Below are 27,879 nucleotides of genomic sequence, written 5' to 3' on the forward strand. Positions count from 1 at the left end.
CGAGAGGGGAAACGCTACAGGTCCTCAGCGACCAAGACAACGCTGAATGAGAAGATTACCAAGGATTTTATGCTGATAAACCAGACAACTTGGATGCAATGAAAAAAGTCACTGAGAAACATATCTATCAAAATTGACACAAGAAGAAATCGAGACTCTGAGTCATCCTGTATCTGTCAGTTAGAATCAAAGGTGTTTTCTAGATCAAGCCTTCACCTCACGTCATCACATGTTCAGCCAGCAAAAGAGGTTAAGTCGAGTGACTGAGTGATGGCCCCCCGGGGGTCTGGGACAGGTCTGGGGCGGGGCAGGGGGCAGACCCTGGGGAGAGGGGCAACACAGCCAGGCAGGAGGAGGGCACCGCTCACGGGACCCCTGACCCCACTGCAGGCAGGCAGTCATGGGCTCTCCAGGCCTGCTGTGAGCAGGGTGGGGGGGCCTCCGCGGAGTGGGGGACCCTAGGGGGTGGGGGGACCTGAGTGCAGGTGTGGGGGACCCCGAGGGGAGGGAGGCTGCCTGAGGGCAGGTGCAGGTGCCTACACCGTGCTCTGCCCACGATCGACCGATGGACACGGAGCCGCGTGCCTAGCACCACCTTCTCCTTTAATGCAGCTCGGACCCCCTCGGGCTCAGAGCGTGTGGATGGAAGGATGGAGACACAGGCCCTCAGGCTCTGCGCCAGGGGGCTCCCTGGGAGGGCGCGAGCCACGTCTTCCAGGTGAGAAGACGCCGCCAGTAGTGTCTGTAAAGGTGTTCAAATTCTTAATACTTTGGGTTAAAAAATATATTCTGAGGCCGGGACACAGCCGGCCTGAGCGACAGGCTCCTGGGCAGGGCAGCACACTGGTGGTTTCTGTTCAAGGCCGACCTCAGTCTCAGCTTCAGTACTTCATCGTGCAGCCTCCGGGCCTCAGGACAGAGAGGTACTCAGGTCAGCCTGGACGCAGAGGCACGGTGGGGGCGGAGCCCGTGCCCTGGGCCTGGAGCCGCTCCCGCCCCCCAAGGGGAGGGCCCCACTCCCTGCAAGCCTCAGCCCCCTGTGCTGGGGGTCTCCCTTTCCCTCCGCCCCCACCCCGAAAGCCTGCCCCCTCTGCTGGGGGTCTCCGTTCTACTCCCCCACCCCCACCCCACAAGCCTGCCCCCTCTGCTGGGGGTCTCCCTTCCACTCCCCTGCCCCCACCCCACAAGCCTGCCCCTCTGCTGGGGGTCTCCGTTCCACTCCCCTGCCCCCACCCCACAAGCCTGCCCCTCTGCTGGGGGTCTCCCTTCCACTCCCCCACCCCCACCCCGCAAGCCTGCCCCCTCTGCTGGGAGTCTCCCTTCCCTCCCCCGCCCCCCCGCCCCCACCCCGCAAGCCTGCCCCCTCTGCTGGGGGTCTCCCTTCCACTCCCCTGCCCCCACCCCACAAGCCTGCCCCTCTGCTGGGGGTCTCCGTTCCACTCCCCCGCCTCCACTCCACAAGCCTGCCCCCTCTGCTGGGGGTCTCCCCTCACCCCCCCACCCCGGGTGCCTCAGCCCCCTGTGCTGGGGGTCTCCCTTCCCCCCGCCCCCTGCCCCGCATAGGCTGGACCAGGAAATGGTGAGATGGAGAATGAGGTAGCCAGGGGGTCAGCGTCAGAGCAGCCCCCTCCTGTCAGAGGGCCGGCGTGGATCGTGCAGGGGTCTCCCTTCTGTCCCACCTCCCACACTCCCTTACCTCCCCCAGACCCCTCTCCCAGGACACGGGTTACATCTGCCCCCGGGGCCTGTGTTTTCAGGCTCAGGGAGATCCCTGGGCTCCTCCATTCAGGACCCGCTGCTTCCGCTTCCTTCCTGCCCTCCCAAATCCCAGGGTCAGAGCCTGTGTGTGTGGCTCCCTCCAGGTTTCAATGGACAGTCACCATCTCCGCGTCCCGGGCGGCCTTCCCGACGTCCTCGAGGGGTGCCAGCCCCCTGAACCTGCTCCTCCGCGCGTGCAGCTGCTGGGTCTGTGGCTTCAGCGTCTCCTCCAGAATCTGCCCTCGGAGACCACTGCGGGGACAGGGTGCGGCGAGACGGAGCTGTTCGCTCGCCCACCCTGGAGCAACTTCTGTCCCCCTGGCCGGGAGGGGCCGCTCCCCCTGCCTCGGGCGCCCACCCACAGGGGACAGGCCGCCTCCCGCGCCCCCTCCTGCTGGACCTGCTCTGCTTTAAAGCCTCAGGTTCGTGGGAGACGTTACACACCGAGGACACTGCATCAGCGCCTGGTGAAGCAGGGGGTGTCTGTTTCCGGTGGGAACGCGCGGTTTTAATAATCCCTCAGAGAGGAACAGAGCGCGGCCTCAGGGGTGACGCTGGACGGGTCTGCTCAGCAAGGCCCGGGGCCGCGTCCCCCACAGGACGTCGGGAGTGAGATGGGGAGGGTGGTAGACCCTGGGGCACACCCCTGCCGGGGCCCTGAGAACCCCCCTAGCACAGTGGCTGCCTGAGTCCTCAGGACAGACCCCATGGCGAGGGGCCTGACTGCCCTCATCTCACACCCCAGCTCCTGGGAAGTCCTGCCCACGGGGCGGGGTGTCTGTGCACAGATATGGCCGGCTGGGCTTGCTAAGGGGCCACGGGGGCGACGTGGGATCCCAGATTTGCAAGCACCCCCCACCAACTCCTCAGCTGCAGGTCAGACCCCCCCATATGGCTGCCTTAACCCACTGATGGACCCGTGACGCTTTCCCAATTTCCAGGATGATGGAGGAACGAGCCCTCTGCCATCCACAGGTCACAGCACAACCACCTTCCTCCAGGGCCCTCGGACCAGAGCTGCTGCCCGTGGAGGGGGCCGGGGCCGCCGGGGTCGGGGCGGGCGGAAGGGGCGTGTCTAGGAGGATGGACTCGCGCCCGGTTGCCGCGGAGGCTGCCGACCTCGTCTCCTGACGTGCTTACAGCGGCTTCTCTTTGCTTTGTGTCGCTTTTCCAGGCGAATTCTTCGGTGTCTTCTTGTTCTCTCTCGGGTCCGTGGCAAAGGCAATCTTTGCTGCCCCCTGGAAGACGCAGCAAGAGCCCTTCTGGAAAACAGCCGCTGATGCCAAGTCAGCTGCCAGGCACAGCACGCTCGCGCCCCTCACGCTGGGGTCCCAACCCTCGGCCGGCGCGGGGTGTGGGGGGGCGAGGCTACAGCGCAGGACGTGGGCCTGGCCCGGGCGTGGGCACCACACACCTGACCGTGTTCCGTCACTAAGTCAAGCTAACGTGCGGGTTCACGCCTGACTCAGTGTGGGGAAAGCCGAAGAAGGCCTGCAGTCAGAAAACCTGAATTACAGACTCATCGGCTTGGATCAAGGACAGGACAAACCGGCAGACAGACTTTGAAAATACGCCAGAAGCAGCAGAGCCAGCTCTTCTGACAGAGACGGACCCCTGTGGCTCCACGTGAGCTCACGGCCCCCCACACGTGTGCAGGTACAGCTGGGGCTTAGGGGTGTCCCCTGACTAGCCTCCTGCCACCCGATCCAAGGCCGGTGAGCCCCGACTGCTCTCAGGGACCCCACAAGCTCCAGACGGTGATCGTCCGGCATCTCCAGCAGGACATCTTCTCCGCCCTCCCCGGAAGCAGGCACGACAGGTTCTTCTGGGCGGAGGGGCCCTGTGCACGGGCCAAGGAGGGCAGGATAAAGGCTGCGTGGTTCTCTAAGGATTCACGGACTGCTTAGGCCTTCCCTGGTGGGACAGCAGATAGGCGTCCACCAGCCAGTGCAGGGGACACGGGTTTGATCCCTGGTCCAGGGGGAGTCCACATGCCACAGGGCAACTGAGCCCGTGTGCCACACGTGCTGAAAGGCCAGAGAGCCACCGCTCCTGAAGCCTGACACCCAGAGCCCAAGCTCTGCAACAAGAGAAACCGCCGCAGCGAGAAGCTCGGACGCCAGTGGAGAGTGGCTCCAGCTCACGGCAACTAGAGGAAGCCTGCACCCAGCAACCGAGACCCAGTGCGGCCAAAAATTAAATAAAACAAGAAAAGAATTCACAGACCACTGACGTTTATCTCGAAAACAACAAATTCCTTCAAACGTCTAGGTTAGGGCATTACCCAAAGTGTGTGTGAACAGCACTCTGAATGCTAGAGAATCAGCTCTGGGGCCTGGGGACATCTGCCCTGGATTTCTGACTACTGGGGCCTGGTGTGTTTCATCTGAGTTTGCTCGTCCGCCTCCCCACAGTGGCCATCCTCTGTCCTGCCTGATTCCTGTTCCCTGTCTACTGGGTTTTCTGTTCCGGAACTTTCTTTTCTCTCCTCCTCATGCTGGCCACACCTGGATGCCTGGGTGGAACTCTCCTGTGTGTGCCCTGACCTCCTTGGCTCCCACGTGGACGCCCAGTGCTCTGGGCTCTGTGCAGACCCTGTGCTCCTGGAGGTGCCCAGCCCCCTGCTGTTGGGGTGTGTTCTTGCTGCTCTGCTGGGGTGACCCGTGCCCCCACTCCAGCCATCCTGCAGCAGTTATCCTCCTGGCGGGACCTGGAAGATTTCTGCCGTCAGGGCTACAAGCTGGGGGCTCTGCAGCCCTGTAACCGGGACGCGAGTGGCAACACGGCAGAGCCGTCGCCCGGCGCTGCCTGCAGCTGCCTCGCCCCCCACTGGAGCCCCAGCCCAGGGAGCTTAGACTTGTGCATCTGAAGTGTGCGAGTGCGTCTGTGTGTGTGAAGTGTGCGAGTGTGTGTGTGTGTTGGGGGGCACAGCTGCTGCAGAGATTATGTGTGTGTGTGAAGTGTGCGAGTGTGTGTGTGTGTGTTGGGGGGCACAGCTGCTGCAGAGATTGTGTGTGTGTGTGAAATGTGCAAGTGTGTCTATGTGTGAAGTGTATGAGTGCATGTGTGTGAGTCAGGGTGCACAGCTGCTGCAGAGACTGTGTGTGTCTGTGTGTGTGGTTTGTGTGTGCATGAAGTGTGTGCATGACGTGTGCGAGTGCATCTGTGTGTGTAAAGTGTGCAAGTGTGTCTGTGTGCGTCAGGGTGTACAGCTGCTGCAGGGACTGTGTGACTGTGTCTGTGTAAAGTGTGCAAATGTGTCTGTGTGCGAAGTGTGCGAGTGTGTCCGCATATGTGTAGGGGCACATGGCTGCTGCAGGGACTGGGTGAGTCTCAGATGGGAGAAGGCTGGGTGGGGTGCCGGGGCGGCGGGGGGGGTCATGCAGGGCTAATCTGCCAGGTCACCTCTAAGTGGGTCACCAGGCCGGCCGCCTGCGTCACCATCTCCAGCCCAGCAGCACCTGCTTGACCTCAGAAGGAGCCTAAGGCTGGGAGAGGCTGGGGAGTGGGGGGAGCAGGAGCCCGCAAGCTTCTCCTCTCCCCTCCACTCCCCATCCCCCCATCCCCCTACCCTCACTGGGACAGCTGCCACAGACGCAGCAGAATCGGAATTGGAACCTCCTGCCTGGGGGGTGGGGTGCTGCACACACAGCGCCATGTGTCAGGCCCTCCTGCTGTGGCCCCCAAGCAAGCGCCAGGTCCAATGGGCATTTCTTACACACAGACACCTGCTTTTACCTTTAAGACGTGAAGGGTGTGATTCCGGCTGCACCCCTAGCCCTGTGTTGCTGTTACCAGAGCACAGTGCGTGGACTCTAAGGTCACTGACAAAGCCGCTGGATTCAGAGCATCATGAAAAACGAGGATACCACAACTTTCGAAAAAGTGGGTGGTGAGTCACGAGGCTCGGGCCCCTGCCTGGACCAGAGGAAGCTTCCTGACCGGTGCAGGGGGTGGACAGGACGTCGGCGACCCCTGCAGAGCCCACAGGCAGGCTGTGGGAGGCCAGGCGCCCCCGTGTCCCTGTGGGCCAGTCCAGCCCAGCCCCTCCGCCAAGCTCACAGGGATGGGGGATGCGGTGGACGGAGCCCCAGCTCTGCCTACGTTCGCCCCTGCAGATGACTCTGAGGGCCACTAATGCGCTCCCCACCTACAGGCCCGCCACACGACTGCTTTTACTTCTCTGAGACAGGCCCCCGGAAGGCTCCCAAGAATTTAGTGTCTTTAACTCTCCCAGACGTGCTCCTGGAAGCGGACGGCCTGCAGCCGGCCCTCCGCGGCCCGGTCTCTCTAGGCTGCCCGCTGAGCGTGCCGGCCGCTGTTCACAGCTGGAGCACTGAGACGCGGGCATCTCCTTTGGGTTTTCTGCCACCCGGGCGTTGCCTGCGACCTGCCTGTCCTGCCCTCTGCCTATCTGTCTACTGCACTCTTTAAAAAATCTATTTGTGGTTTCTCTTTATATATTAGATATTAACCTTTCGTTACAAACACATGTCACAATCTCCCCGTCCTTTGACTTTATTTTAGACCATGAAAAACACTGCTGCTTGTACTTTCCTAGTTTTAGTTTCAGTGTTGTTACATTTAACTCAGGAGGCAAAGTGCTACTCCAGATTTATAGACACTCTTCAGTTCCTATGCTATGAACCCTAGTAACGGAGTGACGAGAAGCTGTATTTCTCCGTAAAATACAAAATATACAGAATGGGACAAGCTTCTTCTTGCACAGCATCATGGAAGTCATTTCCAGCTGGAGGGAAGCATGCAAAAAGGCAGCGAGCACTGCAACACATGCCAGGAGTGCGCAAATACCATGCCCTGGGTCATGGCTGCCCCGTGGCGGCAGCGACTCAGTGGCCGTGGTTGGATGGACAGAGAAGCAGATGCCCATCCACACACACGGAACATCACTCAGCCCCAAAGAGGAAGGGATTTCAACACAGGCCACGATGCCCACAAGCCTTGAGGACGCGATGCTCAGTGAAATGACCGTCATGGTGCACACGCAGGGTGCCCTCACTCACGGGGGTCCCAGGAGTCAGACACAGACAGAGAGTGGGGAGGGGCAGGGACTGGGGAGCCAGTGCTGCACGGGGACAGAGCTGCAGTCTGGGAAGACGGGAAGGCCCTGCAGATGGACGAGGTGGCGCCTGTAGAGCGCCGGGACTGTGCTAAGTGCCCCTGAACTGCGCGCTTAACCACACAGTCCAGACGGCACGTGGTCTGTTACGGGCACTCAGGCACAAGTGACTCGTGGCAACTCCCCATCCGATGGCCACCAAGGCCACGACGACGCTTAAACCCAGGCCCAAGGGGGGTCCTGGTCTCTAGGGGTCACCTTGACGATCCCCTCTGTGCTCTGGGTAGGAGGAGGAGCCCTCATCACCATGAAGAGGCTGCGGGGGGCCAGGGGGCAGGGGGTGCAGGTGGAGGGAAATGGGCCTCCTGGGCCCTGGGGGAGGGGAGGAGGTCTGCTGCCCGTCTCGTGGCCCGTGGCCTGGACTGCAGACCGGAGTCCAGCCTGGGGGCCCTGAGCCCAGGATCTCGGGCCCTTCCACTGCCAGATCAGCACCCAGGCGGGCCTACTGCCTGCAGAAGGGAGCAGGGGAAGCCAAGGGACTCCAGAGGGACAACAGGCCAGCGCGTCCCGCATGGCTGGCCCAGGCGGTCTGCTGGGGCAGGGTGCCCGCACAGTTTGGCCAGCAGCTGCCTGGAGCCGGGAGCCTGTGCAGGTCGAGGGGTATGGTGACCAACCCCACCCCCGCTCTGAAGACACACCTGGGGGGCTGGGCCCTGGGCAGAGCGCATGGGCTGTAGGGGGGCCCTGGGGCCCTGGGCAGGGGCAGAGTGACTTCATTACTGGGGTCTCACACGCAGGGGTGCGGAGCTGCAGACACAAGGCTGCCCTGAGCAGAGCCGGTGATGAGGCCTGGACGCCAGGACAGAGCTGCTTGGGGAGCACAACAGAGGACCGGCCAGGCCTCGGGATGGCCCGTGGGAGGGACCGGGTGGGGTGGGGGGCGAGGACAGCCCTCACTGGGCCTGGGAATGAGGAGGCCGGTGGGGGGTTCCCAGGACGGCACAGCCCCCCAGAGGACGCTGCAGAGGAGTGACTCCCCCTCTGGGAGGACCCAGGCCTGAGCTGCAGGCAGGTGAGGGATGAGCTTCGGGGAAGTGGTCTGAGCGCCCACAGGGAGCTCCTGGGAAGCCGGGCAGCGGGGCTGCAGGGGTGCTGCCGGCGGAGCCCGGGACAGGGTGGACGAGCTGGTGGTCTCTGTTTTCTGCGTGAGGTCACCGCTGGCAGAGGGACAGGACCGCCAGCTGACGGGCTTTGCAAGGCAGGCCGCCTTCACGCGGGTTCCTGGACGCGGCCCGGCCCCCTCCCCACCGCCTACCCGGCTCCGGGGCTCCTCCGCGGACGCCCCCTCCCCACCGCTTCCCTCCCCTCTGCGGGGGCACCCCTTCCCCCCCAAATACCGGGTTCCTCCGAGGGGTCGTCCCCTTCCCCACCCACCACGTACCTCTGCGGGCGCCCCCTCCCCTACGCGGGCGCCCCCTCCCTGCCCTCCACGTACCGGGTTCCTCCGCGGGGGCGGGGCTGGCAGGCTCCCGGGCTCCTCCTGCCTTCTCCTCATCACCTGGGTGCTCTCCCTCCACTCTTGCAGCAATCGCTTGTCTCTGGGGGGTGCCGGGGGGCGGGCAGCAGAACGTGAGCGCTGTGGGTAAAGCGGCCCTCAACTCACCAGCGTTTCTACGGTCACTTCTAGAGCTTCACACAGAAGCGTTTCTACGGTCACTTCTAGAGCTTCACACAAAAGCCCCTCACTCCGGGGCCCCCCTCAGAGGGCAGATGCCGGCCGGACACCCAGGCCTCCTGGGCAGCGCTTGGCGCCTCTGAGTCTGTCTGGACCTCCTGGTGGGGACCAGCCCGACCCTGGCCAGCCCCTGCCCGCTGAGGCACCAGAGCCCTTTCCAGGAGGGCCCAGCTGGGGCCGCCAGCTCCAAAGCCAAGGCCTCAGGCATTTACGGGTCTGCACGCGGCGGAGGGGGGACGCCTGAGTCTCACCAGGAGCCTGAGCCCCGTCTCTGCCGCCCGGTGCCCGCGGCTAGGCTGTTGGCAGCGCATAACCTGCTGCACCACAAACCCCAGACGATGCCCAGGGCTTGCTGCCTCTGCGGTGCCAGGCACTGCGCCCAGGAGGTCCCCAGCTAGCCCAGCTCCACCCGGGCCGCAGCCGTGGCGCTGAGATGGCCGGGCCGGGGGCTTCACACGCCGGGCTCCGGCTCTGGGCACCGGCTCTCAAGCCCAGGCAGCCACTCGCCTGTTTGAACCAAGTCCTGACTCTTCTGGCGAACCCTTCTGGCCCCCAGACCTGGCTCTCCGTCTCCTCTCCGGGCAGAGCCCTCCGCTGTGGGCCCAGAAGCTGCTGCCCTCCCAGACTCCCCAGATCTTTCCCGTGGTCCGGGCCCCTGCTGGGAGGTGCTAGATCCCCTCCGTCCTCAGGGTCACGGTGCTGGCCCTTCTGGGCTCCTGGCCTCCACCCCTCAAGGCCTCTGTCTTGGGCTCCAGCCTGAGGGAGGCACCGGCTCTGGTGCTCCAAACAGAGCACTTCGCCCCCTGCAGCTCCCCCCACCTCCCTGCCCCGCCTCCCAGGAGCTCCCTATGGGTGCTCAGACCCCTTTCCTGCAGCTCAGTCACCCCTCACTCCTCCTGCAGCTCAGGCCTGGGTCCTCCGAGCGGGTGTCACTGCCCCACACCCTCTTCTGCAGGCACCGGCCTGCTCATTCCCAGGCCCAGTGCGAGGCTGGCTATCCTCGCACCGCCTCCCATGCCTCCTGGGAGGGCCAGGTGCCCTCTTTGCACCTGCACAGAGCCCTCCTCACCTGTGGGGCTGCCCACCCCAGGCCCCAAGCCGCTGCCCACAGGAAGCTGTGACTCTGCAACTGCAGGCGCCTCTGTCACCTCTCTGTGACACCTCTCAGGGGTCTCTGTCGCCTCTCAGGAAATGGGCTGCAAGGGACCTACTCCTTCAGAGGCACAGACCGAGGTTCTGGGGAACCGCAGGAGCACAGATAGGCGGGGGCCATGTGGAGGCTGGGCCACTGGAGAGGCCCCACGCTGGGCCTGGAGGCACTGACTGGTCTCAGGCCCACGGCAGAGAACCAGGAGGGAGCTGCCACCTGCCCTCTGACTCCAGAGCTGCTTGGAGAGGGCGGGTGGCGCCCTGGGCCCCGCGGAGCCCAACCTTCGTCTGCCCTGCCTCTGGGCCCCAGGCCGGGCGCCCAGCTGAGCCGGAGGAGGCAAAGGTGCTCGGGAGGGGCGGTGGGTAGCCGCCCCTGCAGACCTGCCTGGATGGGGAGGGGGCGGGGGACACCTGGAGGGGCACAGTGGGGGTGCGGCAAGTTCCACGAGGCACGCAGGTGGACAGACACCCGGGGGAGCCCAGGCCACACCGCCTCGCTCAGCCGCACCATCAGTCACGAGTGCGGGGCCCCAGGGCGGGGACGCCGTGTTCCCTGCCTGGGTCTGAGTGCCTGGCAGCACCGGCCTTTCCCTGAAGGCGATGGAACCCCACTAGAAAAGCACATGTGGGACGGGACCAGCATGCGGGCCCATCTGAACATTTGCTCTGAGGGTCCTGAGAGAAGACACTCAGGTGGGCTGATTCCAGAAGGTTTATTCAGACAATTTACAAGGCAGGGGAGGGACCGCGGGGGCAGAGCAGGCCCTGCTAGGAGATGAGGCTGTGCCCACCGCAGCCTTGGGGAGGGGGAGCGGACAGACCCTGCCCTCTCTCTCCCTCGCCCCGCTGACCTCCTACCAGACCCCCGACCAGCCAAACCCAACCAGAGGGTGGGCGCACCCGGGCATGCTGCCAGCCAAACCCAACCAGAGGTGGGCACCCGGGCATGCTGCCAGCCAAACCCAACCAGAGGGTGGGCACCCGGGCATGCTGCCAGCCAAACCCAACCAGAGGGTGGGCACCCGGGCATGCTGCCAGCCAAACCCAACCAGAGGGTGGGCACCCGGGCATGCTGCCAGCCAAACCCAACCAGAGGTGGGCGCCCGGGCATGCTGCCAGCCAAACCCAACCAGAGGGTGGGCGCCCGGGCATGCTGCCAGCCAAACCCAACCAGAGGTGGGCGCCCGGGCATGCTGCCAGCCAAACCCAACCAGAGGGTGGGCACCCGGGCATGCTGCCAGCCAAACCCAACCAGAGGTGGGCACCCGGGCATGCTGCCAGCCAAACCCAACCAGAGGGTGGGCACCCGGGCATGCTAACAGCCAAACCCAACCAGAGGTGGGCGCCCGGGCATGCTGCCAGCCAAACCCAACCAGAGGTGGGCACCCGGGCATGCTGCCAGCCAAACCCAACCAGAGGGTGGGCACCCGGGCATGCTGCCAGCCAAACCCAACCAGAGGTGGGCGCCCGGGCACACTGCCAGCCAAACCCAACCAGAGGGTGGGCACCCGGGCATGCTGGAGGCAGTCTGTCTGTGCTAGGTGGTCTCTGGGGGCCCAGGGTGCAGGGGAGACGGGCAGTCGGCGGGGCTGGAGGGCAGAGGGTGGACAGTGAGGACGGGACCAAGGTGACCCCACACGAGGCCGACTGAGTCAGCCCGGACCCCCGGGTAGGGGCAGGATGAGCCCACGGACAGCACGCTGCTCTAAGCAGCTTTCCTTAGAGCCGGTGACAGACAGGAGACAGACTCGGGGAGGAGCAGGGGGAGAATAAGGAAGCAGAGGGGGACACAGGCCGGGGGTGGACGAGGGGCTGCGCCCAGCCATGGGGCACAGCACGGAGGCTTCCAGCAAAGCCAAGACCCCGGACGCCCCCGACCCCGACCCCGGACGCCCCATGCGACCCCAGGGGGCTCCCTCACCCCAGGCACCCCCTTGACCCTGGCGTCCCCCCCCACTTCACCTCGACCCGGGCACACTCCTCCACAACCTCACCTCTTGCTCTGCTCCTGAGCCTGCCTCTCCCGCAGTTCCTGGAGGGCCAGGCCCCTGCTCTTCCCTAGCTGGCTGGTGCGGACCAGGGCCTGCCGGGTGGAGTCCAGCTCGGGCAGCACGCCCTGGAAAGAGGGTATCTTCATCCTATGATGACACGAGGTCGTTAGCCGAGCGCGTCATGCAGCCCGAGTCGGCCCCTGGGCACGAGCGAGGAGCCACGGGCAGCTGCCTGTGGAAGTCCCAACGGTCACGGTTGGTGGGCAGGGCCTCCACCCCCTCCCCAGGCCAGGTCACGACTGGACGACACCTGGGACCAGGTGAGACTGTGCTGCTGCGGCAAAAGGTGGGCATGGACCTAGATGAACTGGGTCATCGGGGCCTCTGCTGGGGAGCCCTGTGCTGTGAGCCCAGGGCCACGGCCAGGCAGTGACCCTCCCCACGGCGATGACCCTCCAACGATGCTTTCCTTTGAGAAAGTCTCAAACCTATACAACGGCTGAAGCGACAGTGCAGTGAGCACGTGCCCCCTTTTCTCGTGGATCTAAGCTCTTCTGTTTTCCAGTGACCAGCCTTGTCGTCTCAGATGGGCCCGTCTCACACCTCGCCACAGACTTTCACCACAGACTCGTCCACACAGTCCACGGGGCCGCAGGCGAGTGACCGCGGACCACGTCCTGTGCCCTGGATGTGACGTCACCGCCTGTGCCCACGTATGAGCTGTGTTCGCCAATGTTACTGGGTGACATTCTCTCTGTACACACACACATCCACACACGTGTGCACACCATGAACACACACACCACACGTGCACACACACACCATGCACACACACACACACCATGCACACTCACACCATGTGCACACACACACCCATGCACACTCACACCACACGTGCACACACATGCACACGTACACACCATGCGCACACACACACACCACGCGCACACACACACCATGCACACGCACATGGCGTAAGTTTTTCTCTCCTGTGACCTCTTGCTCTGAGCCTGTTTCCCTCGCTGCCCCCATCTGGGTAACTTGAACACTAAACTGGGGCTGGCACCTGCCATGTCTCAGGAGGGCGACGTGGACACATGTCCCCCTGACATCGTAACAGGGCCTCACAGGATACCGTGACGACCTGCGGGGACTGCGTCCAGCCTCGCCTCCCGCCTTCACCTGCAGAGGGGCCTCGGGCGGGGGAGCGGCTTCCCTCTGGAGCTCAGCGCGGCCCTGAGGCTGGGGGGCAGCTCCGCTGGCAGCAGCTGGTTCCCCAGCGCCCCTGCCTGCTCGTTCTCCACGATCTCCTGCCGCAGCTTCCAGAACCGCCGGATCTCCTCCTCGCTCGGCCAGTCCTCCGGGGGCTCGGTGGATCTCCTGGGCTCGTGCGGGTCTAGTGTTTCAACAGGTGGGAAAAAGTCTGCCTTTTCTGTTACCATGCTTCCCTTTGGCTCCTGAGAACGAATGGTTTCTTTGTTAGGCACGTGCTCTTCGGATAACTCCAACAGGGGCTGTGGCAGATCCCTTATGGTCATCTTTTTAACTGGGGAAACGGACAGCGAACAAAAGGCCATTTTAGTAGGTTGCACTTCCACGCCCGAGACACAGCCTGGAGCCCTCTCCCTGCACAGAGAGGGCTGGGGGGCTCCCTGTGTAGAGTGGGCTGGGGCGGTCCCTGTGCCCCAGGCCCTCACACTGCACATAAGTCCATATAAATGAAGACATCTTCCCCATCTAGACCTTCTAGTATCTGCTTCTAATTGATGCTCAGCCCACACACTTGTCATTTTTTATTGCAACACTTTTGCTGACTTTAGACACTTTGATCTCTAGGAAACTCAAGTGAGAAAACTTGCCCCAAACATATTCATCCTGAGGTGCACCACAGCCCTCATTGGGTGTTAGGGCCACAGCACCCTGCAGACGGGGGTCATCTGGCCTCACATGGCCTCTGGCGGGGCAGGACCCGATGTGCTGACTGACAGACAGACAGGAGGCCCAGGCCTGCCCCAGGCTCACCCACCAAGCCCAGTCTCAGCCTGCAGCACACGCCCCAGACCCAGTGGCCCCTGGCGTTCTTCAACACATTGAGACAGCTTAGTCCATCCAAGTTACCTTCTGGTACAAGGCGAATTCATCTTCAGCTTTTCGGCCTAATTGATTTACCATTTTCTACCCTTTTCCCCAGTCGATCATGTATCTATTATGTTAGAACCCACACAGCCCTCTTTGTAAAAATACAAATAAAAAATACAATGGGACCGAAAGATAATGAGTTTTAACTATACAATAAAATGTTAAATTCTGAACAATACGTTCAGCGTCAGTGGTCACAACTTTGTTTCTTGAAGCGGAGGCCGCTCTCCGTGTTCGGGGGAGACTGGAATGTGGGCGGGTGGGCACCTGGACTCACAGGTCAGCATGGCGGCACCTGCCCTTCGGAACCGGGCCCGGGCTCCTCCCCGGGAACCCAAGGGTGCACGAGGGGCGCACTGTGGCCACAGCAGGTGCGGCTCGTGTGAGCCCGGGACGGCCTGGTCCCGACCACTACATGCTGGGGGTTGCTGCGTTTCTTTTTAAAGAAAAACAGTTTTCAAAATGGGCAAAGACATGCTTTAAAAAGTATTAAGAAGTGACGAGAAATGAGCCTATGTGTCCAATTTGCTTGTGGACAATTGACTCAGCATCGGACACAAACTGGAGCCGGCCCAACACCAAACAGAGGAGGAGAGGTCCCGGCAGAGGCGGTCCTTCGAGTCAAGCAGGAGGGCCAATGGCAACGCCGCAGACGGATGCTGACTGTCACCCCACGTGGCGGGAAAGCAACTAACTCGGGACAACGCAGACCACTGTTCCGCCTGGTCGTTTGGTGTGTTTTTAAGTGACTCCTGGGGTGGTCACCTCGTGGGGGCTTGCAGGTGAGGACAGCTTTGTTTGAACCACCCCAGTGGGCTTTTACCCAAACCCACCCTCAACAAGCTCAGTGACAGGCACCGAGGGTGCAAACCCATGCACTCGGAACCAGGAAGACACGCGGCTCTGAGAGAGCACGGAGGTCTGTGCGAGTCTGGCAGGGGATGTGCCAGGCGCCTTCACCCCGTGTGACTCCCTGGGGCCCCGGTGTCACAGAGCACTGGCACCAGCGCGTCCTAACAGTCGCGCCACCCACCTCGAGGGGAGCCGTCGTGGGGGGCCTCGTGGTCGGCCGCGCAGATCTGCAGGAAGGTCAGGATGGCCACCAGCCCCCTCTGCACCACAAGGGGCGGCGGGAACTCCAGGGGGCAGTGCCGCAGACTCAGGGCCTTCAGGGTGGTCACGCTCCCTGCGGGAGAGCAGAGCCGTCAGCACCGCCAGCCGGCGGAACCGGCCCGTCAGGCAGCCCGGCCCCCAACATGCCCCAGGATCTGGGGCGAAAGGTCATAACAGATGTCTGAGATCTGCTTCTGAAAAAAAAATAATCTCTGCAGAGGAGAGGGGTTCTGCGGATGAAGACCATGGTGGTGATAAAATTAAATACGGAAATGGAAACGGCAACCGCAGCGCTCTGGTGAAAACCAAAATACAAAGATCTGTCACGTGCTATCTCAAAGACCTATTTTCAACAACAACAACAAAAACTCGGGTCATTCAGAAAAGGAGGAGCAGGAGGAGAACGGGCCGTACACTCAGGAAACACACAGTTGGCAGAGGCTGTCTTCCAGTTGGTCCAGGTGCCGGATTTAGCACACAGAAACTTCAAAACAGTCATTTTACATGTGTTCAAATGAATGAAACAACAAAAACAACCACCCGTGTTTAAATGATTAACGGAAAACGTAGTGAAATGACTCAGCAAATGTCAACACAAAGTACAAACTACACAAGAGAAGCAAGTGGAAGCTCTGGAGCTGAGAATCACGAAGACTGAGATGAAAATCTATGGGAGGGACTCAGCAGCAGGCACGAGATGGAGCAGAAACAGTAAGCGAACCTGAAGATGGAGGAGCAGAAAGTCTCCATCCGAAGATCACAGACGGGGAAAGGGTTAAAACCAGAGCGGAACCTCCAGAGCCTGTGGAACAGCGGCAGGTGTGCAAACGTGTGTAAGGAGAGCAAAGACACAGAAAGGAGCAGAAGAGTGACCCAAGGAGACCGCGGCCAAAAAGCCCCCGGAGGCGACGACAGACATTAATCTACACTCCCAAGATGCTCAAAGGGATTCACACTGAGGACATCTCGGTGCAATTTCTGGAAGACCAAGAAAATAACCTTGGAAACAAGTCATTATGTAAAGGAACCAGCCACAAGGTCTGGTTTTTCCAGTAGTCATGTCTGCATGTGAGAATTGGACCATAAAGAAGGCTCAGAACCAAAGAACTGATGCTGTCAAACTGTGGTGCTGAAGAAGACTCCTGAGAGTCCCTTGGACTGCAAGGAGATCCAACCAGTCCATCCTAAAGGAGATCAGTCCTGGGTGTTCATTGGAAGGACTGATGCTGAAGCTGAGGCACCAATACTTTGGCCACTGGATGCAAAGAACTGACTCATTGGAAAAGACTGATGCTGAGAACGATTGAGGGAAGGAGGAGAAGAGGGTGACAGAGGATGAAATGGTTGGATGGCATCACCAACTCAATGGACTTGAGTTTGAGCAAGCTCCGGGAGATAGTGAAGGACAGGGAAGCCTGGCGTGCTGCAGTCCATGGGGTTGCAAAGAGTCGGACATGACTGACCGACTGAACAACACAAGGTCGCTGGCTGAGTTCTTGCCAAGAGCAATGGTGGCAGAAGACACTGAGCATCAGGCTCCAGGTGCTGGAGAAAACCTGCTGATCAAGCATCTGAGTCCATCCAACTGTCCTTCAAGACCCCAGATGAAAGGAAGGCCTTCCGGAATGGACTCACATAGAAACAGAGACCGTCAACTGGCCTGCAACAATTTAAAACCTGAATTGGTCATTATCTGCCCCTCCCAGCCCCACCCCACCCACAACCTCAAGTGCAGGTGAGAACCACTGAGCAGAACGGATGAGCTTAACAGTCAACTGAACACAGCAGAAGACAGGACCGATGGACACAAAGGTGGGCCAACAGAGAGTCCATCACGGTGGAGCACAGAGCGGGAGACAGGGAGTCCATCACGGTGGCGCACAGAGCGGGAGACAGGGAGTCCATCACGGTGGCGCACAGAGCGGGAGACAGGAGCTGGGAAAGGGGCGCTCAAGGCGTCTGAGACAGAAGCACACGTAACCGTCAGGAGCCGGATGCGAGGGAAAGGCATGCGGGGGACACGACGCCCAGAGAAACAACGGCGGCCCCAGAACCCCCCAAATCTGACGAGAGGCATCGACAAGCAGAGCCAAGCAGCGCAGTGAGCCCCGAGCAACGTGAATACAAAGAAAACCACACCCAGACACACCACAGACAGACTGCCGAAAGTCAAATGAAAAAAGAAAAATCTTAGAGCAGCCAGAGGAAAAAAAATGTGACCTCTATTATCAAAACGCTTGACTTCTGAACAGGTGATGGAATCCACATAACAACACAGATGTCTCCGAAGTACTCAGTCCCCACAGTCTGGCTTCCCACACGCTCAGCTAAAACATCCTTCAACAACGAAGGAAAAATAAAGACGACCTTTTAGAAAACCTGGGGTGGCAGAGGATGAGGTGGTTGGACGGCATCACTGACTCAAAGGACACGAATCTGAGCAAACTCCAGGAGATAGTGGAGGACAGAGGAGCCTGGTGTGCTGCAGCCCACGGGGTCACGAAGAGCCGGACACGATGTAGTGACCGAACAGTAACAATAATCCTTTGCCATAAGACTCAGTGTAACACAAAAGAAGATCTTCCCGCCAACAAAGTTGCCCCATTTGGAAGACGAAACTTCAAGAAGAAGTGAAGAGCAGCAGAGGGTGACCATGTGAGGAACGTAAATAAGACAGAGTGCCCACTGGGTGCAGCCCACACCTGGGGGCAAAACGCACGAAGGCACAGCACACGAGGCTGGCAGGAGGCGTGGAGCCCAGGCAGGAGGAGCCCGGGAGCCCAGGCAGGAGGTGCCCAGGAGCCCAGGCAGGAGGCGTGGAGCCCAGGCAGGAGGCGCCCGGGGCCCGGGAGCCCGGGCAGGAGGCACGGAGCCCGGGCAGGAGGCGCCCAGGAGCCCAGGCAGGAGGCGCGGAGCCCAGGCAGGAGGCTCCCAGGGCCCGGGAGCCCGGGCAGGAGGCACAGAGCCCAGGCAGGAGGGACCCAGGAGCCCAGGCAGGAGGCGCGGAGCCCAGGCAGGAGGCTCCCAGGGCCCGGGAGCCCGGGCAGGAGGCACGGAGCCCAGGCAGGAGGTGCCCAGGAGCCCAGGCAGGAGGCACGGAGCCCAGGCAGGAGGGGCGTGGAGCCCAGGCAGGAGGCGCCCAGGAGCCCAGGCAGGAGGCACCCAGGAGCCCAGGCAGGAGGCACGGAGCCCAGGCAGGAGGTGCCCAGGAGCCCAGGCAGGAGGGGCATGGAGCCCAGGCAGGAGGGGCCCAGGAGCCCAGGCAGCAGGCACCCAGGAGCCCAGGCAGGAGGCACGGAGCCCAGGCAGGAGGCGCCCAGGAGCCCAGGCAGGAGGGGCGCGGAGCCCAGGCAGGAGGCGCCTGGGAGCCCAGGCAGGAGGCACAGAGCCCAGGCAGGAGGCGCGGAGCCCGGGCAGGAGGCGCCCGGGGCCCGGGAGCCCGGGCAGGAGGTGTGGAGCCCGGGCAGGAGGTGCCCGGAAGCCCGGGCAGGAGGCACGGGGCCCGGGAGCCCGGGCAGGAGGCACGGAGCCCAGGCAGGAGGTGCCCGGCAGGAGGGCGTACCAGGAGACACCCGGGACCCCAGGCAGGTGGAAGAACCCTTCACATGGAAAGTGAACAGAGATGAACACACTCCAGGCATCCACGCCCACATGGATAAACCTCCAGGACGCCGTGCTGAGCCCCAGATGCCAGGTCACCAAGCATACACACGGGACGAGACAAACGCAGAAGCTTAGCAGGAGTCTGAAAGGAAGGCCCTTTAAACATGTACTGGGCAGGGGTGGTGAGTGGGAAAGATCTCAAGGCAAGCAAAGACGGTGAACAGAGACCCTGCTGGCCGAGGGGAGGGGCAGCTGGACCGGGAGGGTGCCTAGGCCCACAGAGCCCCGGTGCCGCCCTCCCTGAGCACCGCAGGGCCCTTCGTCCCCAGTGCTCACACATGTGTGCACAGGCAGGACGTCAGCGTGGCAGTGGCAGCCCTGTGAGCCCCGTCGTCTCGGCGCCCAGAGGGATAGAGCAGAGGGCGTCGGCTGCGTCCCCCAGGCGGGGGCAGGCCTGTGTGTCCACTGCGCATTCTGGTGGCTGCAGAAGGCTGCACTTTAACCCATCTTTCATTTCATTGTTTGTTAACACTTACCCAGCTCCACAGGTAACATTCTGATGGGATTTCTTTCTAAAAGCAAAGTTTTCAAATGCCTTCAAAACAAGACAAAAAATATATAATTTAGCAAGCAGGAAGTCGAATGAGCATCACATTTCTTCACCTGTCTTGTCTCTGCGGGGTGGCATCCACGCACATGTGCACACGTTCCCCCCACGCTCTTCTCCGACAGCCAGCAGCCTTGCCGCCTGGCAGCTGGTCGGGCTCAGCCTCAGCGCTGCGGCCGCTGGGACCAGGCAGCTCTTTGTGAGGCCCATCCCCTGCTCAGAGGGTAGGGGCATCCCGGTCTCACCCCACCCCTCCCCAAGCGTGACAACCTCAGGATCTCCAGATGCTGCCAAACACCTGCTCACCCCATCACATACACTGCTGGACACTTTAAATCTCTCCCTGCTAGCGGCTCACACAGCCACGACACAGACAGGGAGAACGTTAACACTGGTGTTGTTTTGATTAGGCTTTTTGGAAAGTTTAAGGCTTTTAATAAGCCCATAATTACTTAAAATTTCTAATGAACATGTTTTGGGCTCTTCATTCAGCATGCTGATCTAATTTTAATGACATAACGGGTTATAAACCACAGGCAAAATTATATCTTAGACAACATTCAGCAGCTGGCTTTCAGTGGCAAAATCAAAGAATTCTCGAGTTTGAGGCCGTGTATTTGTTTCAGAAGGAAGAGCAGGGCTTACAAGAAGCAGTGCTGGTTTATTTTTACTCTCTGAGGAGCGCCGAGTGCCACTGCTAAGTCAGCGGTGGGCCAAGAGCACGAAACTGGTCTCAACAGGCCAAGGGGCCTGTGATGAGCGGAGCTTCCGAAAACCACCCCGACAGACGCTCGGGGACGCTGAGGCCACCGGCCACGCTGGCGGGGGACCGAGAGAAAGTGCAGTGGGCAGAGTTGCTTGTCACACTGCTCCAGGCCCAGGGGCACGACCCCTGGCAGACCCAGGAGCTCGGGGAGATGGCCTGGGTGCCCCGCCCTGGGTGCCCACCCTAGGTGCCCAAGATGCCCGCTGCCAACAGCAGGGACCTGCTTCCTGTGCAGCTGCAGCAGGCCCGGGCGACTCGTGGGGGCCTTTCTCTCCTGTTACACGCAACGCAACACTCACTTCTGTGAAATACTTTTAAAACCAGTTTGCAACTGTCCAGGCGACTGAAGGGCCTTCTGCAGCCCCTGCTCTGCGTTTCATGGGGGCTGCGATGACTCCTATAGGAAGGAGGTCACCCTCGGACCCCCCTCTCCCTCCCACACCCTCCATCCGACCTGAATGCCATTGGCTGTCCCGCGTGGACAGCTGCAGGGCCTCCGGACTGCCGCTCCCTGCAAACCTCTGTGACTTCTGTCTCTTCCGTGATGAAATTCAAACTAGCAATTGTCCTACAAGCTCAGCGACTCCCTTTCCGGGCACCGCCTGCCGCCTCCCCTCCTCTGCTCTGTCCCCAGGGACAGGCCCACCTCAGCGCCCCTGCAGTTGGCGTCCCCTCTGCCACGGACACACTGACACTGCAGGAGGGTCTGACGTTCACATCATGAGGTTTCCTAAAGGTCGAGAGCCGGCACAGAAGCACTGGGCCTGGGGCCAAGGCGCCTGAGAGAAGCATGTGCCTCTGGGGGGCTCAGGGGGGCAGGCAGTCTGGCCTTGGTTCTAGAAGGGGGACGCCTGGCATCTTGGTAGCATGCACTCAGCAGGACAGTGCAGAGCATGCTCCAGGGCTTCCGGTTTTCCCCAGGTGGGAAGAGTGTCTCGTTGTCTACCGGGAGCCAGTGCAGTCACACACGGGCCCTCGAGAGCGAAGCCGCTGGTCTGCATGCATCAGAAGTATTAGTATTTCTGACGGGAGGCAGAGATGGAACCTGCTTGTGGGGAAAGCTGCGTGCACCATCCGGCAGAGGCACTGTGGCGCCGGCGTGTTCCGAGGCACTAAGTGTCCTAAGTGATAATCATGTACGTGCTTTGGGGCTTCCCTCGCTTAGCTCAGTCGGTAGAGAATCTGCCTGCAATGCAGGAGACCTGGGTTCAATCCCTGGGTCAGGAAGAGCCCCTGGAGAAGGGAACAGCCACCCACTCCAGCATTCTTGCCTGGAGACTCCCATGGACAGAGGAGCCTGGCGGGCTATGGTCCATAGGATCGCAGAGTTGGGCACAGCTCAGTGACTAAACCAACCATGCCACATGTGCTTTGGTACCTGTAGCCGCCACACCTCTCAATGGCCTTGAAGACCCCACTACACGCTTCTGTTCTAAAGTTGAAATTCACGGGAGGAGTGGGGGAGAGCGAGGCAGCCAAAGACAGGCACTTTTAAGAGACGACGACCTCCTCACCTGGCCAGACAAACACGCTACTCACTTGTGACAGCCAATCCCAGAGGGCAGCGCGGTAATCCTGTTGAATCGCAGGTCCAGCCATGAAAGATTGGGCAGCAGCTGGAAGAAGTCTTTAGGAATCGTGCACAGGGCATTTCGCTGAAGGTGCAATTGCTTCCGTGGGGGAAAGAAGAATGTTTTGTCAGCCGACTAAATTCTAAAACGTGACATATCCTCGAAACATTTCCACTGGTGATAGCAATCACACACGGCGAGTTAAAAGAAAACCCGAATGTTTCCCCTGAAATCGTTGAAACGCGAAACACCCGCAGCAGAGAGTCGCGGCCTGGGGGCTTCCCTGGTGGTCCGGCGGTTAGGCATCCGCTCTGAACGCAGGGCACGCAGGCTCAGGCCCTGGTGGTGAACCCGGCCACACACAGTGAGCCGGTAACGGTCACGTGAGGAAGTCTGACCTCCGCCCAGTGGACCCTTAGGCCACCACTGTAAGCCAGGCAGGGCAGCACAGCAGGGGAGGAGGAGACACGCGCATGCTGACCGGCGTGCGCCGCGTGCCAGTGAGATGCTGCCGTCAGGGCCCCCAGGTTGAGGGCAACCCAGAAACACCCTCTCCCGCTGCTGCTGCTCGCCCTCTCACGCGTGAAGGTCTCTGTCGCTCAGTCGTGTCCGACTCTGCGACCCCATGGACTGCAGCCCACCAGGCTCCTCTGTCCACGGGATTCTCCAGGCAAGGATACTGGAGTGGGCTGTCATTCCCGTCTCCAGGGGATCTTCCTGAGCCACACATATATGCATCTATACATTTCTATTTACCAGGGCAGCGGAGTGGAGAACTTAAGGACACTTTCCCGGGAAACCCGGGAAACTGGCTCCCTGGGTTCAAATCTCAATTTCGAAAAACCCGTGAGCTGTGTGCCTTGGAGCAGGTTCCTGAGCCCCCCTGTGCTCCGGGCCTGGCCTGTGACGGGGCGCACGCCCATGGGGAACGGGGTTGGGGTAGCGCTGCGGCGCCGTTACAGCTCAGGGCACATGGCAGGCGCTCCTCCACCACCAAGGTCTCGGCTCCCAGCTCTGCCACCAACCCCCTTCCAAGTCTGTCAAGCGCACGGCGGATGCTTGAGACACACTGGCGAGAAACCACAGACATGCTGAAAACACAATCCCGAGTCAGCTCAGACGTGGCTGCATCACTCCCCTCGGCCAGGGGATCGAGTGGTGACCGGACTCCGGTTGTGGACGCCGTTGCTCCGGGCCCCTCCCGGCCCACCCCCGGGGCAGCTTTAGGCACTCTGTCTCCCAGGCTCAGCACTGAAGCTGTGGGTCCTTGTCAACACCAGAAGAGGAGACGGCAGAGACACGCCACACCGGCCCCCGCCTCGGCCCCTGGGGCCGGGCTGAGTGCATCACATGAGCCCATCCTGTCTGCAGGTTCCATGAGGCCTCATGAGGACGGGGAGGCTGGGGAGGGGTTTGTGTCCCCTGACTGGAGGCTCTGGAGGGTGTTGCTGTGGCTGCAAAATGCACCCGTGACCACCGACGGGCCACAGCTCGGAGTGGTCACCTCACCTGGGGACTTGTTGCCACGGTGATAAGGTTGACACCTCTGTATTCTGAGGGGCACAAATAAAGTCCCTTCATTCTGACTAAAGAAGGCTTCCTCCTTCTTTTACATGTGAAGGCACCATGAGTTTCTACACTGTTGGGCTCCTCGTAGTAGACTACTTGAAGTTGAAAGCCATCAAATTGAGACATTGAGAACAATCAAGCTTACACCACACGGGGGATAGTGGACATACTCAAAATGTTCCAAGCAAGCATTGAAAATCATTTGCACCAGCTGTGATATTTGGGTTCCACTTAAGTTTAGTGAAAAAAACCTTCTGTACCTTATTTCCACATGTGATTCTCTAAACATAACAAAAATGTTCCATTTTTAAAACACCAGGCAAGGAAAAATGGATACTGTACAAAAGTGTGGAACAGAAGAGATCATAAGGCAAGTGAAATGAACCACCACCAACCACACCAAAGGCTGGTCTTCAAGCAAAGGTGAGGTGATGTATGGGGTGGGGTTGGCAGGTCCTCTGAGCTCCTCTGAGCTCCTTCTGGAAAACCACACGATTAGGTCCAACAAGTACTGCTCCCAGTGAGACCAACTGAGGGCAGCACGCCACGAAAAATGTCTGGAATTAGTCAACAGAGAAAAAAACCTCCCATCAGGATAATGCAAGACTGAATGTTTCTTTGGTGACCAGGCAGACACTGTTACAGCTTGGCAGGGAAGTTCTGATTCATCCTCCGGATCCAGCAGACGCTGCACTTCCGGATGTTCACTCGTTTCAGTCTTTACAAAATTCTCTTAATGGAAAAATTTCAATTCCCTGGAAGACTGTAAAAGGCACTCGGAACAGTTCTTTGCTCAAAAAGCTAACAAGCTTTGGGAAGATGGAATTATGAAGTTGCCTGGGAAATGGCAGAAGGTAATGGAACAAAATAACGAATACACAGTTCAATAAAGTTGTTGGTGAAAATGAAAACTGTCTTTTACTTTTACTTAAACATCGAAGAAGCTTTTCAGCCAACCTAATAAAAGCACTGAAAACTGTCAGTCAGCAGGCTAACAGTGCAACAAGTGGATGTGTGTCCTGTGTGGACATCACTTTATATGCTGATCATTTAATCCTCCTGAAAAACTATGAAGACAAGGTGAGGTTCAAGGAAGCTCCCTGACTACTGGGCAGTGAGAGAACTGCTGACCCTGGACAGTCTCCGTCAAGCTGGGCAGAGGGAACTCTGTTGTAGAACTCGCTGGAGGAGACAGCCCTGCTGGATCTCAAGTAGGCGAGGGCCCGATCCCATGAAGGCACCGGACCCACGACAGAGTCAAGCACTCGACCTGGGCAGGGCTGTGGGGTGAGAAAGTTTTACTGAAGTTTTTAAGGGGAATTGTGGTTTTTGTTTTTTTAGATTTGTTTTTATATGACCATTTTTTAACTCTTTATTGTTTTTGTTACAACACTGCTTCTGTTTTTTGTTTTGGTTTTTTGTCTGAGAGACATGTGGAATCTTAGCTTCAGACCGGGGATCATACCCACACCCCCTGCACTGGAAGGCAAAGGCTTAAGCACTGGACCACAGGGAAGTCTCTCAGGGGTGATGAGTTTTGATTAAGAGACCAAGCGTGTTTTCAGCAACATTTTCCACCCACCATGGGCTTTTCACTTAAGATGTTTCCGAGGAGAGGACATTAGCGTCTGGCTGGTCCCCTGCTGGAATTTCTCATTTTGCAGTGAGCAGCACATGAAACCCCAAGCTAACCCTCTTCCAATCCACCTCATTCTATAATTTCTAAAAAGAAATCTACAAGTGAGCAAAGTCTTCATTTACATCTACATGGCATGAGTGTAAGAAGCCCTGAGGCTGACCCACTTACTTTGAGGTTGGGGACTTTAAAGATCTCCCCAAAATGGTGAAGACCACTTTGACTCAAGTCTAAAATCGCTGAGGAGGAGAAGATGACCCCCTGGTGAACGTCTCTGGAGGCGGAAGCAGGCTTGCTCCCAGCCTGGCTCTCCCGGTCACCAGCCCCGCAGGGAACCGAGAGGGAACCGCTCCCCTCCATCAGTCCGCCGGGAGGAAGCACTCCTCTGGGGACCACCGCGCATCCTCCTGGGTGTGGAGTCACCTGCAGACAGGGGGCGGGGAGGGGAGACACATCAACAATGGGTACACGGCACAATCACACCTTCCGGCGGCTTGGCAGGCCTGCAATGACTGCGCTAGCTTACAAAAACCTGCGCGTCTAATAAACAGCATCATAAAACGGACTTTGATAAAACAAACTGGGCTGCAAGAAGGTTCAGATTAAACTGCTCCGCTCCTCCCTCTGCACCGCGGAGTTCCAGACTTAACTTTTAACACCTGGAAAATGCAGAGGAGGAATGGCTTCTCGAGGGATGAAACCGAATCAGAACGGTTCTAAATCCACAAGCGGGCATCTCCCTCCCCTGAGTGCGGAGGGGGCCCTGAGCTCGCCCTTTCTTATTTGCAGGTCTGGGTCCTTCCCATCAGCGTTTCGCTCAGCGGGGGTGTTGCCAGCTCACGGGTCTGCTGTGTGTCTGTCCCTCCATTTCAGGGGCGGGGAGTGCGAGGCCCCCGCCCCCTGGGCCCTTTTCTGTGACTCGGGGGAGCGCAAGCTGCAACCTCCGGAAACCTCTGAACCAGGAGAAAGTCTCAGGACCTCGAGCGGGCGGGGCGGGCCGCGCAGGGGCTGGGAGGCCGCGTCCCCACAGCGCGGGCCGCGCTCTGGACCCCACTTCTCATCACCCGGCGCCCCTAGCCTCTCCCGATGGGTCCCTGCCCGGGCAGGGCGGGCCGCGCGGGGGCACGGAGGCGGCGCTCCGGGCCCCGCAAGCGCGCGGTGCCCCAGAGTCTCCAGTGCGCCCCACCACCCATCACCCGGGGCCCCCAGCCTCTCCCGATGGGTCCCCGTGCCGGCCCACAGCCCGTGGTCACCCGCCCGCCGGGGGCGCGGAGGGCCCAGAGGAACAATGGAGGCGGCGGGCGCACGCGGTCGCCATGGAGACGCGGCGGTACGGTACGGAGGCGGAGGGGGTCACGCGGTCTCCAAGGAGACGTCCGGATGTACGGCGGCCCGCGGGCTCCAAACCGCGCGGAGGGCGCTTGGGGTCGGTGCTGCGCCTGCGCGCGGGCGCGGGTCTGGGCGGAAGGATTCTGCCGCTCCAGCCGCCTGCGCCCTTCTCTGCTGGGCGGTCGGTGACACGCACGGAGGTGGAGTGTTCCCGACAATGGGGACAAGGGCGCCGAGGCCCAGAGCGTCCTGCTGAGGGAGGGAAGGGGCCGCGGCGAGCCGCTGATCGCACGCACGAAAAGGCTCGCTTTCCAGGTGGAGCCCCCGGCGTCCAGAGCGTGGACGCCCTCCCTGCTCTTTACCTCCCCGCCTGCAGCAGGCAGACGTCCTTCTTCCTGGGGTCACAGGATGGCGGCCCCGACCGCAGACATCAGCCCGACTCTCAGCTCCCAGGGGGACAAGGGAGCCCCCCCCCCCCCCCCCCCCCCGCGCCCTCCCTCCCCCTCCTCAGGAACGGTCCCTAAGATCCGCCTGGAATGGCTTCGGACACCTAGACCCGTCACCAGGAGGGAAATGAAGCCCATGAGGGTTTGTCTCGGGGCTGGGCCTCCGCCCCTGAGGTCTGCGCGCCTGGTACCTGTGTCCGCCCGGCGCAGGGCCACCGGGGGTGACGTCATTAAGGGAGCTAACCTCTGCAGTCGCGGGGCTGCTCGGTGGGTCTCTAGAAGCTGCCGCCCCTCTGCCTGACGCTGCAGCCTCAAGTGTGCGGAGCAGGTAGTTAGGAAGGGAAGGTGGAGCCGGAGCGGGGACCAGCGAGCCCAAGCTGGAACTCACGAGGAGGGACGCGAAGCCTGGGTGTCCTGCAGAAGTTGGCACCCATGTCAGGAAACTGCACACACTTCTGGCCCAGGAGCTGGAGAAGCAAAAGGATGACTGGAGAGGCGAATCAGCCGCGCACCGGCCTCCCGCCAGGGAGGTGAGCCGGCGGAGGAAGGGCATAGTGTGCGGCCGCAGCCGCACCTGGGCCCCTGCCCTGACGCTCCAAGTGTCAGAACGGGCCAGCTGCTGCCTCGTGCTCCTGGTTGCTGCTGTTCAGTCATTGAGTCATGTCCGACTCATGCCCCCGTACTACCTCCCGAATCGCATGCCAAGAGCCAAGTTAGGAAACCTGATGGAAAAGGAATTCTGGAGTAGTTCAGCCCGGCCTGCTGACCCATCACAGAGCTAGCTCAGCACCCGTCAGACGCGAGGAAAGGGCTGACTGGACGCTGAGCAGGCGACCGAAAGCATCAGTACTAGAGCTGTGAAGAGTTTCACATGGGTTTTAACAAAAGATGGCTTTGGGTTTCTGCTGTGGTCATAGCAGGCGAGGTCATTCAGACCAACCCTTCCACGAACACCGGAGTGAGGGAAAATTTCCACGTGCATGCTGTATGTCAATACTAGAGTTTATTCTGTATATTCTTAAAAGAAAATATGGGTGAATTTTGTTCTTAGGCTCAGAAAGGATTTCTGAAACAGTATATAAAAGCCGTAACCATTAAAAAAAATGTTGATAAATTCACTACATTAAAAGTACTCTTGTTTGTCTAAAAGACACCGTGAGGAAAATTCAAAATTGAGCTTCAAACAGGAGAAGATATTACCAATTCTTATATCAAATAAAAATTAGTTCCACAATATATAATCTAATATATATGCAGAATACATAAAGAATTATAATGAAATTTTTAAAAGATTAAGATACTTACATTTAGATTAACAGGCAAAATATATGAACCAACAACTCCCAGTAGAGGGAAAAACGGCCAATAAAGACATAAAAAGAGGACT

At 60.0% G+C, this 27,879-nt stretch overlaps 1 protein-coding gene across 10 annotated transcripts; it reads right to left on the reverse strand.

Moving 5' to 3' along the window:
• Positions 1–47: 47 nt before the first annotated feature.
• On the reverse strand, positions 48–27,763 carry LRRC27 (leucine rich repeat containing 27). Of its 10 annotated transcripts, none has more exons than XR_003508972.1 (11): positions 26,737–27,737; positions 24,889–25,140; positions 21,481–21,611; positions 19,105–19,163; positions 14,886–15,038; positions 12,896–13,259; positions 11,717–11,860; positions 8,334–8,436; positions 2,878–2,996; positions 1,881–2,010; positions 48–909 (listed from the first exon to the last, which is right to left on the reverse strand). XR_003508972.1 is itself a non-coding variant. In XM_027529546.1 (11 exons), exons 1-11 carry the CDS (start codon positions 27,043–27,045, stop codon positions 763–765), a joined length of 1,890 nt encoding a protein of 629 aa, XP_027385347.1. In that variant the 5' UTR covers positions 27,046–27,763; the 3' UTR covers positions 48–762. The 10 variants fall into 10 exon arrangements, 7 of the variants coding, with proteins under 7 accessions (XP_027385347.1, XP_027385352.1, XP_027385350.1 ...); XM_027529546.1 differs by having other exon boundaries at positions 2,899–2,996; positions 26,737–27,763; XM_027529551.1 differs by lacking the exon at positions 26,737–27,737 and adding an exon at positions 25,971–26,048 and having other exon boundaries at positions 2,899–2,996.
• Positions 27,764–27,879: the final 116 nt, after the last annotated feature.

The sequence above is a fragment of the Bos indicus x Bos taurus genome, chromosome 26 (assembly GCF_003369695.1).
Source record: "Bos indicus x Bos taurus breed Angus x Brahman F1 hybrid chromosome 26, Bos_hybrid_MaternalHap_v2.0, whole genome shotgun sequence".
NCBI classification, from domain to species: Eukaryota; Metazoa; Chordata; class Mammalia; order Artiodactyla; family Bovidae; genus Bos; species Bos indicus x Bos taurus.

Excerpts from the sequence above, each read along its gene's own strand:
- LRRC27 (XM_027529546.1), bottom strand. The coding sequence starts at position 27,045 with ATGCCCTTCCTCCGCCGGCTCACCTCCCTGGCGGGAGGCCGGTGCGCG. Across the intron at positions 19,164-21,480 it reads TCTGGGATTGGCTGTCACAA|GCATTTGAAAACTTTGCTTT; the intron begins GTGAGTAGCGTG and ends CTTGTTTTGAAG. Across the intron at positions 2,011-2,898 it reads CAAAGCAAAGAGAAGCCGCT|TGGTCTCCGAGGGCAGATTC; the intron begins GTAAGCACGTCA and ends CTGTCCCCGCAG.